The sequence below is a fragment of the Barbus barbus genome (genome assembly GCF_936440315.1).
Source record: "Barbus barbus genome assembly, chromosome: 9".
Classification (NCBI taxonomy): Eukaryota; Metazoa; Chordata; class Actinopteri; order Cypriniformes; family Cyprinidae; genus Barbus; species Barbus barbus.
In genome coordinates, this window is record NC_136737.1 from 12,445,292 (window position 1) to 12,462,500 (window position 17,209).

A 17,209-nucleotide genomic window follows, 5' to 3' on the forward strand; every position below is an offset into this window, starting at 1 on the left:
GATATGAATATTTAATTCCTTCAGTTTATTCACCTTGAATCCCAGGGCATGGAAAGACACTGACATGTAATAATTCATATTATTCCTGTTTTTCTTTTTTAAAAGCACTTTGTTATATGATTAGGAAGGAAAATAACAAAATGCTATCAGGATACGTTTCTGCAAAACAGCCAGGTTACGAGCAGCTTTCCTCGTGCACCTGCTGTTTCCATGGTGATTGTGATTGTTGAGGTAGTGGGTAGTTAGCACCAGGCCCAATCAGGGTTTATTGGCGGGGAGGGGTGCTGGAAGACAGTTAGCCAACACGGGGATGACACTTCGATAAATCAAACAGCGGCAATCAGAAAATGATCTGGAACTAATTGCTCTTGGTGAGGAAGAGACGTGGAGAATCAATGATTTCTAGCCGTGGATGCAAAAAGCCATGTTAGATCTAAGTGAGGTTAGCTTCACATGATTCATATGACTTTATCATAAAATTAAAGTTTATGGTGAAGAACATGAACACCATCATAGTTTAGGCAAATAGAATTGTTAGAAATTTTGAAAATTCATGAATTGTATGTATAAAATATTTATCTCTGAGGAGTTGAATGATGAATAACTTTAATTTCACAAATTTCTAGAAGACTTTTTGATTATATGATTTTGTTTTGTTTTGAGTCATAATTATTCAACCCGTTCAACTATGCATGATAGGGTAAAAAGCACAAGTATAACTTTTAAATAATTTTGTTCATGAACATTTAGAGGTAATTTGATTAATTATTATTATTATTTATCAACTCAAATGTGGCTCCTTAGTTGAACTGTTTTCATAAAATGTTGTTCGTATCAGCAGAATGTATTATGAATATAATATGATTCTAGTGACCATCCCTGTTGTATTTCAAAACTGAAATCTAGTTGTTCCCCCATATCTCAAGAAAACATTAGCATATTATCCAAAGATCACTCCTGACAACAATTTCATAAATGCGATGAAAATTATAGCTCTTTTATAGTGGATATATTCATTGGCAGCCCCAAACAACTGATCTCGATTCCTACTAAAAGAACACAAAACATTCATTAAGCCTACAAATAAAAATGCAAAAATAACTGCTATGGGCTTATCCGATCTGAAAAATCAGATGGTAGAGAGGTTCCTCTCAGCACAGAGAGACCACTGACCCATAGTGGGCTCTGATATCACTATAATGACAAGCTTCCATGTCAACAGCGCTGGAGAGCATTTGACTGTGAGGGTGACTAAGAGATGGCCTCGAGGCACTGTGTTTTTCATTTATCTAAATGAACAGAGGATGCATCGCACTCTCCGAATTTGCATTCCTGCCCCTCTCTGCTGTTCATTAATGGCTGATGAATGCAGCTGTGTACGAAAAAGGTTTGTTAAAGTCCTTTAGCGTGGCTCATGAATACTTTCTGGCTTTCATTTTCTCTCTCCTCCTCCTCCTCCTTCTATCTGCGATCGTGACAGCATCTAATGTAGGTCATCTGTCAACCACCCACCCATTATTCTCTGTTACCTTTATGGCAGAGAGTGAAGCAGGAGTTTTCACTTTGCCTCCAGCCAAAGGAAACCTTTAGACCAGGTCTGGCTCCGAGGACCACTGCAGTTCAAACTGTGCGCAAATACCTCCCATGTCCACAGCTGTCTGGACTTTGATGGAGCCATTAATCTTACCATGCATTTAGCATTTGGCCTTACCTTGCAATACTTGAACCTCTGTTTGTTGGGCCAAATGTAAATACAGATAAATTAAATACAGACAAATTAAATATAATCTTGGATTTGATTTTAAGTCAACATAATAGCAACCATAAAACAGGATATTCAGCAATAAAAATGTAGGGCGGAACTACATTTTATCCTTTGAGAACATTTTATCCTTTGAGGATCTTAAACTGGTTTTCAGTCTGACAAAAATATCTTATTTTCAATTAGTTTGTGCCTGAAAGAGATACATCACAGATCATTTGCACATCCACACAATAAGATACATTCACAATATAGCTGTATAAGCTGTGGAGCATTTCATGACATGTTGCTTTCTGTGGCACAGATACAGTAAGTTCTTGTGGCATCTGGCGAATTCTTGTGAAACTGATTCCAAGGGTCACTTCTGCCTTCTAGTGGTGAGTGTGATGTACTACAACAACAGAGATCGGAGGGGGGCATACAGTTTAGAATTCCACATTGTGAATCCACAACAAATAAGAATTGCATTTTGGATCCTTTATAAGTGAAACATATAATAATAATTATAATCATAATAATTTGCTGTATACATTTATATTATTTATACAGGATTATACTGTGTGTGTGTGTGTATATACACATACACCATATAATACACCAATTAATACTTCAATTGATCAAAAGAAAAAGCTTTTAACAGTAAATTAATGCTGTTCTTTTAAAATTTTGATTCATCAAACAATCCTGAAAATAAATAAATAAATACATACATACATACAGCACTTTCTGGGAAGTGAGTGATGCAATTAGTTCAAAAAGGGCATCCTGCTTATCTCCCACTGAATAAACTTTAATCCAGTTGCATCAATACTTTTTGGTGCCTTTACCAAATTCAGTGAGAAAGCAAAAGAAAATTAAGAGAGACGACTTCTCTTTAGGGGTCTTTTGGTGTATCCAACTTACAAATGTAAACATCAGAATTTTTTATTTTTTTTTAATAAACTAAATATCCTGGGTGGACAGAGTGGTCTGGTATAAAAGCATGCTCCATTTGACTTTGGTAAATGATTAACTTTTTGATCCCCCATCATATAAACGGAGACAACCCCTCCACCCTCCCACCCCCACCCCCTAAAAAAAACTAAAACACTAAAGCTCAGTTAGTTTGTGAGGTGAGCTAAAAATGAGAGTTCCTGTACAAATCATCAGCTTTTCCTGTTTTCTTTTTTATGTTACCTTTGTGCGAGGTCAAGGTGAGTTTCTGAATTTTAAAATGTAGAATGTGATAAATGTTAAATATGCACTTCCAATACTTTTATGTCACCATAAGAGGTTTTAGAAGCTGTTGACTAGCACATCTTTTTCTGTGTTTATTTGTGCTTCTCAGAATGTCTCGGAGAGGACATTATATATGAAAACACAGAACCAGTTGTGAACATTTCATACACTAATGGTAAAACAGTAAAAGTGAATTGCATGACAGGTTATACCGGCTTTTATAGGATAATGTGTAAAAATGGACAATGGCTGACGTTCATTGGCCAAAGATGCTCAAGTAAGAAAATTGTAAATGTGATAAGCACATCATTTTTTGTTAGTAAATTAAAACTTGCACATGAGCAGATTTGTATTCATCACACTAACACTTGCTTGATTTCTGTAGAGAAAAGATGTGGTCATCCAGGGGAAACACCAAATGGTGATTTTAAACTTATAGAGGGGACAGATTATACTTACGGAGCAACAGTGCAGTATACCTGCAAAACAGGGTAAATGTGCTTTATACACAGCAATTAATTTGCTTCCCTCTGTTGTCTTTGCTAACTCATGAAGTTGACATATGTCCTCTTCGACTTGACACTGCTTCTACTTAAAAACTTGGTGTTTGTAGGTATGAAATGACAAGCAGAATCAATCGGCGTCACTGTAGAATCAAAGGGTAGGATAATTCTGTTCCTGTTTGTGAGGGTAGGTTTTCTTGAAAGTCTGTTTGCACTGTTGTCGCTTCATTGATTAAGGTGCTGTAAGCGATTTTTATAGCATGGTACACAAAAACAATTTTAATCTCTGAAAGATATCACTGAAATAACTGTCTGGAGAAATTGTGTCATCTCTGTGACAGCCAAGTCTATGTAAAACCAACACGTTGTTTAGCCATCCAGAAGGTTTTTGAGGCACTTTGTGCCTGCCAATCATTTTACGCATTCACAGCTTGCAGTAGTGATGGTGAAATGAAGCTTTTCTAAGCACCAAGGCTTTCCCCTCAAGTGTATCGTAAAAAGGTTCATTACTTGAACCTTTCCAACACTGCGCACACTAACGACATCTTGTGGTCAAAAGGTGAAGGTGATGTACGTCCCAGATGGCCCATTATTATAATAATAATCATTATTTTATGAATATTGTTGATTGTTTCATGTAATAAATCACTTTCTGCTCTGAAAACCCCAAAAGCAATAAAATAAAATTCTTCTGAAATAAAGTTTTTCTGCGTGGATGCAGTACACAATAGCTTATTAATGAATTCATGAAAGGGGGTTGTAGAAATAGAGGACGTATCTAAAACAGTTACAAAGGAGCAGCTATCATCACTTACAGCACCACAAGGGTTGTCAGGTTTCCCAAAGCACAGCATAGCATGTTAGCAACATGCTGGTTGTATATAGGAACGTTTACACAACACCGTTTTAAACAAAACACAGAAAACTTTTAATGCGTTTTGGCCATTCATTTACATGACCACAGTATTTTGTGAATCTAAACTTTTGAAAATAGGTTTCCAAGGTTCCAAAACGATACTCTGTATAAACTATAAAAACACAAATTTGAGAAAATTGTATTACTTATGCAGTATATAGGTATGTGCGAGTTTCTTTACAAAGTGGCATCGCCAACTACTGGCCTGGCATGCATAATACAGCATTTAAGTTGTTTTTGCAGATCCATATGAACAGTGAAGAAGTCTTTATACTTCCACAGTTAATTAATTGTGTTGCATTTCTTTGTATTAATTGTGGAAATTACTAGCAAATTCTGAGTTAAATTTTTATATACACAATTGCTTTAGTGCAGGGCTGTCCAAACTCGGTCCTGGAGGGCCGGTGTCCTGCAGAGTTTAGCTCCAACTTGCCTCAACACACCTGCATGGAAGCTTCTAGTATGCCTAGTAAGAGCTTGATTAGCTGCTTCAGGTGTGTTTGATTAGGTTTGGAGCTAAACTCTGCAGGACATCAAAAGCTCTCTACTGTCCAAATCAGAATGCCCTTCGAAGTGCAGTGTGGTACCTAGTGCATTGCACTGCTCTGCCAGCTCCTCATCTGCAAGACTAGGGAAATTTGTCAAAACCCCAAATTTGTTTTCCACATTTTCCAATGTGGTAAATCTCTCCGCGATGGCTGACAGGGCTGCATCAAGAACAACATTGAAGAATCCAATCTCCAACTTCCTAAGGGCATCACTGAAAGGCTCATCATGTGCTTCATATGAGAAGTGGCGCTTTGTGGACCTCAGCCTTTTTTGTTTCAAAACAGCTTCCACATTCATTTCTTCACAAATGTCTTTGGCCGTCATCTGTGCAGTCACAAAGCCACTTGCCCTGTAGCTCTGGAGACCTTGCTCAGTCTTCTTCAAAAGATTCACAGCTAGGTCGACATGCATATTTGGAGACTGCATGAGTTTGCTGACATGCTGTATTGCAGATAGCATGTCATACCAAACAACCGTGCAGATGCTGAAGCGGTACGACCCCACCTCCTCAGACAAAGACTGGGGCCTCAGCCTTTATAGCAGGGTCTTTGGTGTTGTCTCTCACCTCAATTAAAGCATCTCTCACGGCAGCTCCATGGTACCTCGTGGGCTCAACGCTCTTGACCTTGCTCTCCCACCTTGTTTCTGCCCACATCTTTAAGGTGATGCTCACATGGTTCTTCAGAATGGACCATCTTTGGGAGGAGGCTGAAAATAATGTGTAAAGCTTTTGCAGTACACCAAAATAGCTCATAGCATCCACAGATCCCTTAGCAGCATCACACACAACTAAATTTTATGTATGCGCCCCACATGGCACAAACATAGCTCTGGGATTCTTTTCTAAGAGCCTGGCTTGAACTCCCTTATTTTTGCCCTTCATGTTTGCCCCGTTGTCATATGATTGTCCTCTGCAGTCGTCAAAAGGAATTCCCAACTCCTCAAGTCTTGTCAGGATCATGGATGCCAAGTGCTGCCCTGTGGACTCCTCTGCCTTCAAAAATCCCATAAAATGTTCCCTGATATGGGGCTTCTCCATCAGTGACACCACTCTAATGACCACTGACAACTGTTCTATGTGGCTTATATCTGGAGTGCAGTCCAGAATTATTGAAAAAAACTTTGCCTGCTTGATGTCATCCACTATATCAGATATGATTTTGCTGCTTAACAAATCAATCAGCTCATTCTGCACATGATGCCCTAGGTAGCTGTTGTGACTTGCTGTTCCTCTTTCGACACGGTTAAGGTGATCTTTCATAATGGGATCAAACTTGGCCATAAGTTCGACCTCTTTGAGAAAATTCCCATTTGATGGTGTGAACAGTGTTTCTGTGTGTCCCCTTAGAGCCAAATTTCGAACCGCCAGTGACTGTACAATAGCAGTGAGACGTGTCAGCACTGCTCTCCATCTCACCCTCTCAGCCTCAAGTAGTGCCTCCTCCTGCTTATCAATAGTTTGTCCACTTCTTAACCTCACTGCCAGTTCCTTCCATGCTTTCATGCAATTGAGATGTTCGACTGTTTTCATGTGATGTGAGGTGAGTGCTCGCATGTTTCCAATTTGCCATTCCTGAAATTGTTAAATGAATGTTCCTCTTGGAAAACAATTTGCAGCAGAAGCAAAAGAGGCTATTGTTCTTCATGGAATATATCAGCCAACTTCTTGCCATCTTTTCACCACTAACTAATGTCTTTTTAAAATATTGGTGATGGCAACTTCGTCCATCACTCTCATTCCTCTGGAAAACAAAGTCAGTTGGCAACCTACTTGGTCCTCTGCGAACCAGCTCAGTCCGAATCCTGTCAGTCAGAGGTGAGGGCCAGTTAGCAGGGTCAGTTGACAGAGGCTCATCCTCAGCAGTGGGGCTGAGTGGGGGTTCAGCTCCAGACATTTCTATAAGACAACATAGTGGCACATTACTCAAAAAACATAGCAGTGGAACATAACACATAGGCATATTCAGAAATGATCAAAAATGTTAAAATTACATTAAATTGTAGTTGTCTTGTAGCCTAGGCATACCCCCTTCACACACACACACACACACACACACAGAGAGAGAGAGAGAGAGAGAGAGAGAGAGAGAGAGAGAGAGATGCAAAAACCCACCTGCAGGCTTATGCTGGGTAGAAGTAGAGGCAAAGATGTCTTCATCCTCAATATTAGATGTTTGTGGAGACATATGACTTGCTGAGGACACAGATGGTAGCTCATCCTGAAGAGCAGAGTCCTGTGTAGTGGGGGAGGTAGGTGGCTCATCCTGACAAGTGGCAGAGGATGCTCCAAAATATTTTAGAAGTGCCCCTAAAACAGGACGCAGTTGAAATTGACATCAAAAGACTGTTGGCTACAATATTACTCTTAAAAATTGCAAATTTAAATAAACATGCCCTAACATGTATACAATATAATCTAATCTAAGGGCGGAACAATTAGCTCCTGTTAATTTACTGCCTCAAATGATATGCTTTGTCACGTAACAGAGTTATAGCAAATGGAAAATGTTTGTCTTTTACACTATCTACACATATGTAAATTACACTGGCTATTTACAGTAGCCAACACAAACAATGGAAATAAATAATAACTGTACTTGCAACAGTTTTGTTGCAAAGCATAATTTTGTGGTTAAATTTAATTAGACCTCGTGTTGTATACACTGCTGAAAAAACAATAGAACCCTGCCCAAAAATAACAGAAAATGTAATGGATTTAATGGTTATAATGGGAATTGTATTGGTTTTAATGGTAAGTATAACAGTGTCTGCTGGTATATGATGGATTCTATTGGTGGGTGGGATGGTAAATCCTATTGGAAAAGTGCCCAAAACACACTACAATAAGGAATTTTGTAATAGTTTCACTGGAAAAAAGTTAATGGTTCACAATGGTATTTAATAGAAACCATTAGAATTTCTGTGATGGTTTGTATATTAGGCTTTTACTGTGTTTTTTTTTTTTTTTAGCAAGGTAAGCATAGCATGCATCATAAGCAAGAAGGCTAACAAACCTAAGAGTTAACGTTATACCACTAATTAACACAATGACATGAATACCTTAATCATACAGAGAGAATATTGTTGCATACCTTTATCTTTTGCCCGTTTCTCCTCATCTTCTTTTCTTTTTTTCCTAAATTGGGCACCTGACAGCTTTGGCCTTTTTCTCTCCATCGCTGTGTTTACTAAGTAATCGGCAATCAACAGATTTCCCATCCCCAACGCTGTCACTCACGACCAGAAGTCAAGACTAAACCAATTCACCTCCACATCATAATCGTTTTTTATTACCTATTTTTATTAGCCATTTCACACAATTAAATAAATAAAAAAAATGTGCAAATTATTGGTCTGTGTTTAAAATATTTTGAATGAAATGTGCGTTATTTGTAAGAAAGTCAGGTGTCACTGACATAGTTTTGCCCCCCTCCTTGTCCGCTTCATTTGGGAGAGGTGAACTGTACTCTGCGCCCACCCCCCACCCCCGCCTGACGCCCCTCATCCCCTCCCCTCTCCGCTCGCTCAGCTTCTGTGCGGCAGGTATCATAGATAATAGAAAACCGCTTAGCGGCACAGATGATTTTTTTTTTTCCTCCAAGTTCGTGTGCCGCCCCCCACGTGTCATGAAAAAATGCCGCCCCGGGCCAAGTATAGGTCTCTGCAGCAAAGTAATGGGAGTTACCAGATCCCGATTTTTAGACCATGTGTCCTGATTGGCTGACGTCATAGTGATGGTAGGTTTAGGGGTGGGGTTAGGTAAGGGGGATAATTTTGTTTGTATGATTGAGAAACTCCCAGCAGTTTGAAAACACCCACAAATTCAGAATGGCCCTCTTTTACTCTGCAGAGACCTCAATCTCCCCCGGGCAGCTGCCCCGTTCGCCCATGCCTAAAACCGCCACTGCCTAAAACCGCCACTGCACAGAGGTGAGATGTCCTGTGATTCACATAGACAGGAGTGTGACTGCATCGGGCAACACAAAGGAAGGAACTTATGGCGATGTTATACACTTTGAGTGTGTATCATCTGACAAAAAGCTAGATGGAAGTAGTGCCATTCATTGTAACGAGAATGGTGTTTGGAGTGGGCCTGTTCCACAGTGCATAGGTTAATACCACAGTTGATTTATTTAAGGGTCAGTTGAAATGCTCATGGAAACACGTATGAATACAATCTGAATTTACACAAAGCAGTAGGTCAGATGAATAGTCTGACTATGCACTATTCATAAAACAGTAGGCAAAATTTTATTACAGTTTGACTATAATTTTTGGCATACTTGATGTTTATTTAAACGTAGTTTTACATTATTCTGTCTTTACAGTAACTTGCCAGCTGGAGGTAGATGAACCTGAAGTAATAAAAATCATTCCATGGGGAAAATCTGTTTTCAAAGCTGGAGAAACAGTGGAAATTATCTGCTCTCGCAAAAACCAGATCTACAATAAACAGGAAACATTTACATGCACAGATATTGGGAAGTGGGATTACAAGCCTACTTGTGAGGGTAAGATTGTACAGAAACACTTCAAGATTTACTTCTGAATTAATTGTATGATATCAAAAGCATGCAAAACTTGTTTCAGAGCATAGGTGTGAAGCTCCACTCAACCAGCATGTGTATCTCCCAAAATATTACTTTAGAGTAAATCTGAATTTGGGAGCAAAAAAATATTACAGTTGTGAGCCTGGATATCGTAAAACAGCATCAGAGGCCACATGTACACAAGATGGATGGACACCAAAACCACTGTGTGCTGGTATGTTCTGCCCTGGAGTATTAAAATCTTCACATAATCATAAATTATACATTTTATGATTATGTGGGCGTGTTTTTGTTCTAGAAATGATGTGTGACCCACCCATAATCCCAAACGCACAGATTTTAGGAGGTCAGAAACTGAAGTACAAAATCTCTTCAAGAATAGAATATAAATGTCATCCTGGATTTGAACCAGAGCAGCCTGTACAAATCACTTGTGATTCCCAGGGCCAGTGGACAGGCATACAGCAATGCACTGGTATGTTACAGCTTTATTTTATTGCATCATAAATAAATATATTCTGGCTGATACATGTTTCAAGTCATAGTAGTTAAATTATTGATGTATGTGTGCAACTGTGACCACACATCAATTGAATTTTATATTAGCATAATAATAATAAAATATACTATTGTTAATATAGAGTATTAAAAAATAAATAAATGATCTTCTTATACACAGATGGTACCTGTGACGAGCAAGAACTCAAAAATATACAAATACTATTTGGATATCCGAACACCACTTCACCTTATAAATCTGGACATATCTTAGTTTTCCGATGCACTGATGACAACATGAGGTTTTATGGCCAACGTGCAATTGAATGCCTGCCAGATGGGAGGTGGAATTACCCATATCCACAATGTGGAGGTGCTGACATATTCCACCAACTTTATGTTGATGTTATACATTTCTATAAATCAGAATCAAATTATTATTATTATTATTATTATCAAATGTAATATTTACTACCATCTTAACTACCATCAACATTTGATCTAACATTGAACAAATTGTATATTTCACATCGAATTGTTCCTCTAGGAACAGTTAAGTGCTCTAAACAAACAAAGAACTTGCAGTTTGTGACACTGCCAGATGAGAAAACTGAATACAGCAACTCTGAGACTCTGACATACACATGCAATCAACCATACAATGAAATTCCAGGAGGAGTTTTAAAGTGTCAAAACGGAAACTGGAACGGAACGTTTGACTGCAGAAGTGAGTGCCAAGAAATCTTGCATTCATGTTCCAGTCAGTTTAATCACTGTTTAAGGCACGTTATGAGCATGTCACGTTTAAGTGCTTTGTTGTTGGAAAGAATGGTGGTTGGCCTATTCATGAGTATATTCTAGCCTGTTTCTTAAGTCTAATGGTCCTTGCACACTGAGTCCGAAATTTTGGCATGTATTTTTCCGTATTCCTCATCCTTTGCTATTCCAAATGCATGCTACGGATGCGAAAACGCAGAAAATCAAACCTGATCCGAATTTTTTTATGACGGACGAAAGTTTCGGAGGCAGTGTGTAAACGTGATTGACACAACATGAGGTCATATTTATTTTTTAACCTGGGAAATTTTTGGCCTAAAGGCCATTGCACACTGAGTCTGAAATTTTCATATGCGTTTTTTCGTATTCGTAATCCCAAAAATTAATCACGCACAGAAACCTTGCACACTGAATCCGTTTTGAAAAAAATTGCAAAACAGTAGCCTACTAAATGGATTCTTCAAGCATTGAGGATGATTTTGTTGTCCTCTCACTTCTTAAAAAAAAAGAAAAAGAAAGAAAGAAAATATTGGGTCCATCCAATCCTAAAATATAGAGAGGACGGAGAGTTCCCCCTCCTTATTAAGGAACAGTGGGATTATCACGGGCGATTCCAAGTTTACTTCAGGATCTCAGTGGCTCAGTTTGATGCTTTGCTAGCGATACTAGAGCCACATATTAAAAAGAAAACCACCAATTTCTGTGAACTGAGTGTGCAAGGATCTATAATGCTTTGTGCTGCGAGATGAAGTGGTTGAACTTGACAATCGCCATTCTATGATGGACGAAAATTTCGGAGGCAGTGTGTAAACGTGATTTGCATAATGTGATGTCGTATTTATTATTGGCAGCGGCTATTTGCACTAAGTGTAAATAGCGATAGAAAAATTCAGAAAAAATATTTCATATAAATATTCAGAAAAAATTCATATAAATATTCATCTTGCTAGCATTTCTGCAATTTTGGTCAAATAAATGTTGTTTTTGTTGTGTTCCATACACACAACATGCATTAAATTTATTGTATTATATTTTTATTATTTATATACATTTATTTATATTAGTAAATATACAGTGCATGACTGCAATGACAAGAGAAAGCAAAATAGATGTTGTGGGTAAAATTAACAAAACCTTACAGTGCTACAGCTATGTTTTTCCTTCTTTTTTTTTTTCTTGCCTACTTGGAAACTCGGGTATTAATATTGTCTCCGAGTTTCCCAAATGTAAATACAACTTGAGAGGCCGCTCATTTCCAAATTCTGACAAGGAAACTTGTATTTATGATAATTCAGATAGCACGTGAAGGCAACATTAAGCCTACTTTATAGGCTATTTCCTGATGTGTGTCAGTATATTGAGTCTGTGCATTAGCTCTTAAAGTGACAGCACCCCAGTATACATTCTGCAGTCTGTCATTTAATGGCAATTAAACAATCAAGGACAAAAAGAAAATCACTCACAGCTCTTGGTTGAACAACCTTTGTAGAATTATCAAAGATTGACACAGTGTTATTTTATATTTGATTATTTTATTTCTGTACCTGAATTCTACTATGAGACATATTTAAAATAATTAAACCATTGATTATTTATTTTGTACAGTACATTTTCTTGTATTTATTTGTGCTACTACTTGTCATTTGTTTATTTGTATTGTAACTGGAAATGTAACTGTAAATGATAATGATAACTTAGACATTAGAATGATTTATCAGAATATGAGGGAGTCAACAAAATGGAAACAGGTTTAGCTCACTTCTGGTACAGATTTGCCCCCATAATGTAGTAAAGTATGTAAATGTGAATGTGATGTGTTATTTGTTTAGATAAGATCTGTTCACCTCCTCCGTATCTTCAACATGGAGATTACAACATCAACAGTACAAAAGATAATGTGATAACAGCAGTATCTTACATTTGCCAGTCTTACTTTGTGCTTACCAAGCAACAGGACATTTATAAGTGTGTGGATGGAAAATGGGAGACTCCTCCAAAATGTCTGAGTGAGTCATTTTTGTCGCTTTAATTATTTATTTATTTTTACTGTTTTTAACATTGTTTATGTTTGTATCTGTCATAGGACCTTGTGAAATTGATGATTTTGTTGAGAAATACAATCTACAGCTTCCTACTGGAAAGATCTACATAAGGCATGCTGAAAAGTATAGACTGAACTGTAGAGATGGATGGAATGCTGGAAGTGAGATGAAAGTGTATGTGGACGTGTCGTGCTCCAACGGAAATCTACAGATAGACAAAAGTTGTGAGTATTGTCTCATTTTCAGAACCTGAAGTAGTCATATCGGTGATCAATTATTGATTTATTCATTCTTTCTTTCTTTCTTTAGGTAATACACAAAATAAAAGAAAATAAACAGGAGTGGTAATTGAGGTAACCCAGTTGAGTTTTAAAAATGACAAATTTAGTCTGTTTATTTGTTTTTCAAAAGAGGACATCCCTAAATGTTTCAAGAGATTTTGTCAGGTTTGTTAGCTCACTTCTGGTACAAATTTTCTCCCATAATATTGTTAAGTATATACACACATACAACTTGTACATATATCCCATTCATCTACAACTGTAAAAATGAAATTTTACATTATCTTGCAGAAATTGCATTTCTTTGTATTTCTTATCTGTGTGAACATTCCTTCAACAACCCTTTTTGATTACACATGTTAATAATTAGACTGACTTTGGATTTTAGTTTCCATCACTTGCTCACCAATGGATCCTCAGCAGTGAATGGGTGCCATCAGAATAACAGTCTAAACAGCTGATAAAAAACATCACAATAATCCACAACTAAACTATATGTCTCCAGTCCATCAATTAACATCTTCTGAAGTGAAAAGCTGCATGTTTGTAAGAAACATCAAACATTTACACTTCAACTGCTGCTTCTGACTAAGTCATCTATCCATAATAGTGCTTTCTCCATTGAAAAACTCATCTCATCTGAATCAGGAGAGAAATATGCACAGATCAAACTTTTAAAGCTGTGCTTCTATCAGGTCTGTCCTATAACAGACGGGATCTCTTGTAAATGTTACTCTTGCACATCAGTTATCAGGTTTAGTGAAACTGTTCTCAGAGAACTCAAATAAATATACTGTTGTAATATTGTTGTGGTTTTTATGTTGCTAGGCCATTTTCTGTACATTGTAATAGACTATGCAAGCTGTGAGATGACAAATTGTCAATATTTTGATTACATTACATTACATTTAGTCATTTAGCAGACACTTTTATCCAAAGCGACTTACAAATGAGGACAATGAAAACAATCAAATTCAACAAAAGAGCAATGATATACAAGTGCTATAACAAGTCTCAGTTAGCTTAATGCAGTACATGTAGCAAGGTATTTTTTTTATTATTATATAATACATAAAAAGAAAACAGATAGAATAGAAAAAAGAAGAGAGCAAGTTAGTGTTAGAGGCCTTTTTTGCTTTTGTTAATTGTATAATAAATAAAAAGAAAACAGATATAATACAAAAAGATTAGAAAAGCTAGTGTTCATTTTTTTTTTTTTTAAAGAATATAATTAGAATAGAGAGTGCTAGAGTGCTCGATTCTTGAAGATCAAGTTGGGCAGGTCATTACACCAGGAAGGAACAGTTCATTTAAAAGTCTGTAAAAGTAATTTTGTGTCTCTTTGGGATGGCACAATAAAGTGACGTTCACTTGCAGAATGCAAGCTTCTAGAGGGCACATAAGTCTGAAGTAATGAATTTAGGTAAAGGAGTGCAGAGCCAGTGGTGGTTTTGTAGGCAAACATCAATGCCTTGAATTTTATGTGAGCAGCTATTGGTATAAATTTGGTAAATTGATAAGCAGAGGTGTGACGTGCATGCTTTTTTACTCATTAAAAATTAATCTTGCTACCACATTCTGGGTTAATTGTAGAGGTTTGATAGAACTAGATGGAAGACCTGCCAAGAGAGCATTGCAATAGTCCTGCCTGGACAGAACAAGAGCTTGCATGTTCCGAAAGAAAGGGTCTGATCTTCTTGATGTTGAATAAAGCAAATCTACAGGACCAATGTATGCCTACTTCAAAACGTGTTTATTTATTTTTCATCATTTATCAGAAAAAATATAAATCTGGAATAAAGTATAATATAATATAATATAAATCATATTATAAGATATCAGTTTAAATCTATCCTTTAATTATTTAGAATATCTAATTAACAAAACCTTGGCAGATGCACAGTCACAATGGGCAGAATTAATTAGGAATGTTGACTTCTGTTTAACCAGGTAAATCATTACATGCACTGTACAAAAAAAGACTGAACATGTAAAATTGGCTCTGATCTGTAATTGACTCACTTTTTTCACCTCTCATGGGTTTTATATATATTTTAAATTATTACATATATCAATACACGCTTCTCATAGAGACCACTTGGTGGTGCAGTTGTTTAATGAAGTATTCATTTTTCATGAAGGGATTGGGGAACACTCAAACACTTTGACCCCATCCAATGTGCCAAAACTCAGCAAACACATGCAAGCTATTTATATACAAAGTTAAAGACCTTTGAGTTTAACATTGATCATTGTTTACCAAAGGCCCAATAGGTAAGATCCAGTAAATGATGTCCAGCTTTTACAAAAAATAAAAAACACACACACATTTATTTATTCAGTGCAAGATAAAGACAAAGTCTCTCTATCTCTGCCCCCTCCACTGCAGTAATGCAATTGCAGTTAAAGATATATTTTGCAATGGCTGTGTTATTGCAATGTTTGTAAGCTTGTATATTAAGAAACTTCTTTTGTAAAAATCCTTAGCTTTGTATTTAAGATGTTTTCATTAAGTTGTCCACAAAGTCAAGGCAATTTATTATTGTTGATGTCATTGTTCTTTTCAATTTGATTTTATTGATTTGAATTGAAATGTTAAACATACTATAATGCACTTCCAAAAATGTAGGCCCACTTGTGAAATACACTAAAAATTAATCCGTGAAAATTAACTATATACAGGAGGTTATACCAGTGTATTTTGGTCTGTTCAGTTGATAAATGTAAACCCCAGATAAATTAATATAATAAAAATATAATTGTGAACATTCATGGAGTGGTCTGATTTAAAAGCATCTGCCTTTTGACTTTAGTAAATGAACAGCTCTTTAATCCCCCATCATACAAGCAGAGACCAAAATCAGAAAACAATCAGAGGTGAGGTGATCAGAAAATGAGAGTTCCTGTGCAAATCATTAGTTTATCTGTTTTTCCTGTTTTCTGTTACCTTTGTGCAAATTCAAAGTGAGTTTATTATTTTTATTAAGTAGAATATTATACATATTATATGCACTTCCAATACTTTTTACTGACTTTAAATGGTTTTAGAGAGTGTTGAGTGTAGATGGAAACATTATTTCATTAAAAAATTATTTAATTAAAAAATTATCGCAGACTATCTTTAGTCACAACAATGGCCGTCTTTGAACCTCTCTCACAATACGACGCAGGACCAGCATTTAGGAACCACAACCAAAGAAATCACAATCACGTTAGTCATCTTTCATCTGGGACAGCCCCAAATCATATAATATACCGGACATTAGTCATACCATTTTTGTACTTAATTGCAGAACTAATCATACATTTTATAGATTTATTTTTGATATTTTGTTTATTTATTTATACATTCATATATTGTCTAGCTGTGAGATGTTCAGTCATTCGAACAGATGGGGATGTAACTTCATCGGGCAACACAGAGGAGCGAAGTTATTCACTTTGAGTGTTTATCTTCTTACGAAAATATCAATGGAAGTAGTGACATTCACTGTGAAGAGACGGGCAAATAGAGTGACGCTGTTCCAAAGTGCAAAGGTTCAGTGTATTGTTTATTTTTTGATTTATCTGTATGTCACTCAATGATCACAAATTGCTGTTTTACTCAAAGCACCAGTTATTCTTGTTTCTCTCACTTTTCATACAGGAGTAACATGAACATATCAAATGGATATGTTGTTGAGCCACTGCCAGAATACCAGAAAGGTGCCATATTAAAATACAGATGCAATCCAGGGTTCAAGCCCAGAGAGGGAATCCCCAGATGTGCTAAATTTGGCTGGACTCTGAACCCAGAATGTGATGGTAATCCAGCACTGTTAAATAATAAACAATTCATATCGGAAATTATATAATGCCAAAATATCAGAGCTGTCACACATTAACTGACACACTCTAAATATAGGTAGCTGTTAACCTTATATTCAGATTTGTAGAAATTGAGAAAACTGAACGCTTTATGTCTTCCTGTCATGTTGTAGAAAGGGTCCAATGTATGTTGGTTTTTATATATATATATATTTTAGTGGAAGATAATGTTTTTTTCACACAAAGTTTGGTGTCAATTTGCCAAAGCATTGCAGAGATACGGCCTCAAGTGTCACTTTGGCATCA

The 17,209-nt window shown here is 36.6% G+C and overlaps 1 protein-coding gene across 1 annotated transcript; it reads left to right on the forward strand.

Moving 5' to 3' along the window:
- The first annotated feature begins 2,822 nt into the window (after positions 1-2,822).
- LOC306875471 (complement factor H-like) lies at positions 2,823-13,896 on the forward strand. The gene is made up of 9 exons (XM_079426055.1): positions 2,823-2,955; positions 9,277-9,459; positions 9,539-9,712; positions 9,797-9,973; positions 10,178-10,369; positions 10,544-10,723; positions 12,603-12,779; positions 12,857-13,039; positions 13,125-13,896. Exons 1-9 carry the CDS (start codon positions 2,886-2,888, stop codon positions 13,148-13,150), a joined length of 1,362 nt encoding a protein of 453 aa, XP_079282181.1. The 5' UTR covers positions 2,823-2,885; the 3' UTR covers positions 13,151-13,896.
- Positions 13,897-17,209: the final 3,313 nt, after the last annotated feature.

Bases quoted from the DNA above. Each gene is read 5' to 3' on its own strand.
- LOC306875471 (XM_079426055.1), top strand. From the start codon at position 2,886: ATGAGAGTTCCTGTACAAATCATCAGCTTTTCCTGTTTTCTTTTTTAT. The intron at 9,713-9,796 runs GTATGTTCTGCC...TTTTTGTTCTAG, and splicing joins ACCAAAACCACTGTGTGCTG to AAATGATGTGTGACCCACCC. The intron at 13,040-13,124 runs GTGAGTATTGTC...TTCTTTCTTTAG, and splicing joins TCTACAGATAGACAAAAGTT to GTAATACACAAAATAAAAGA.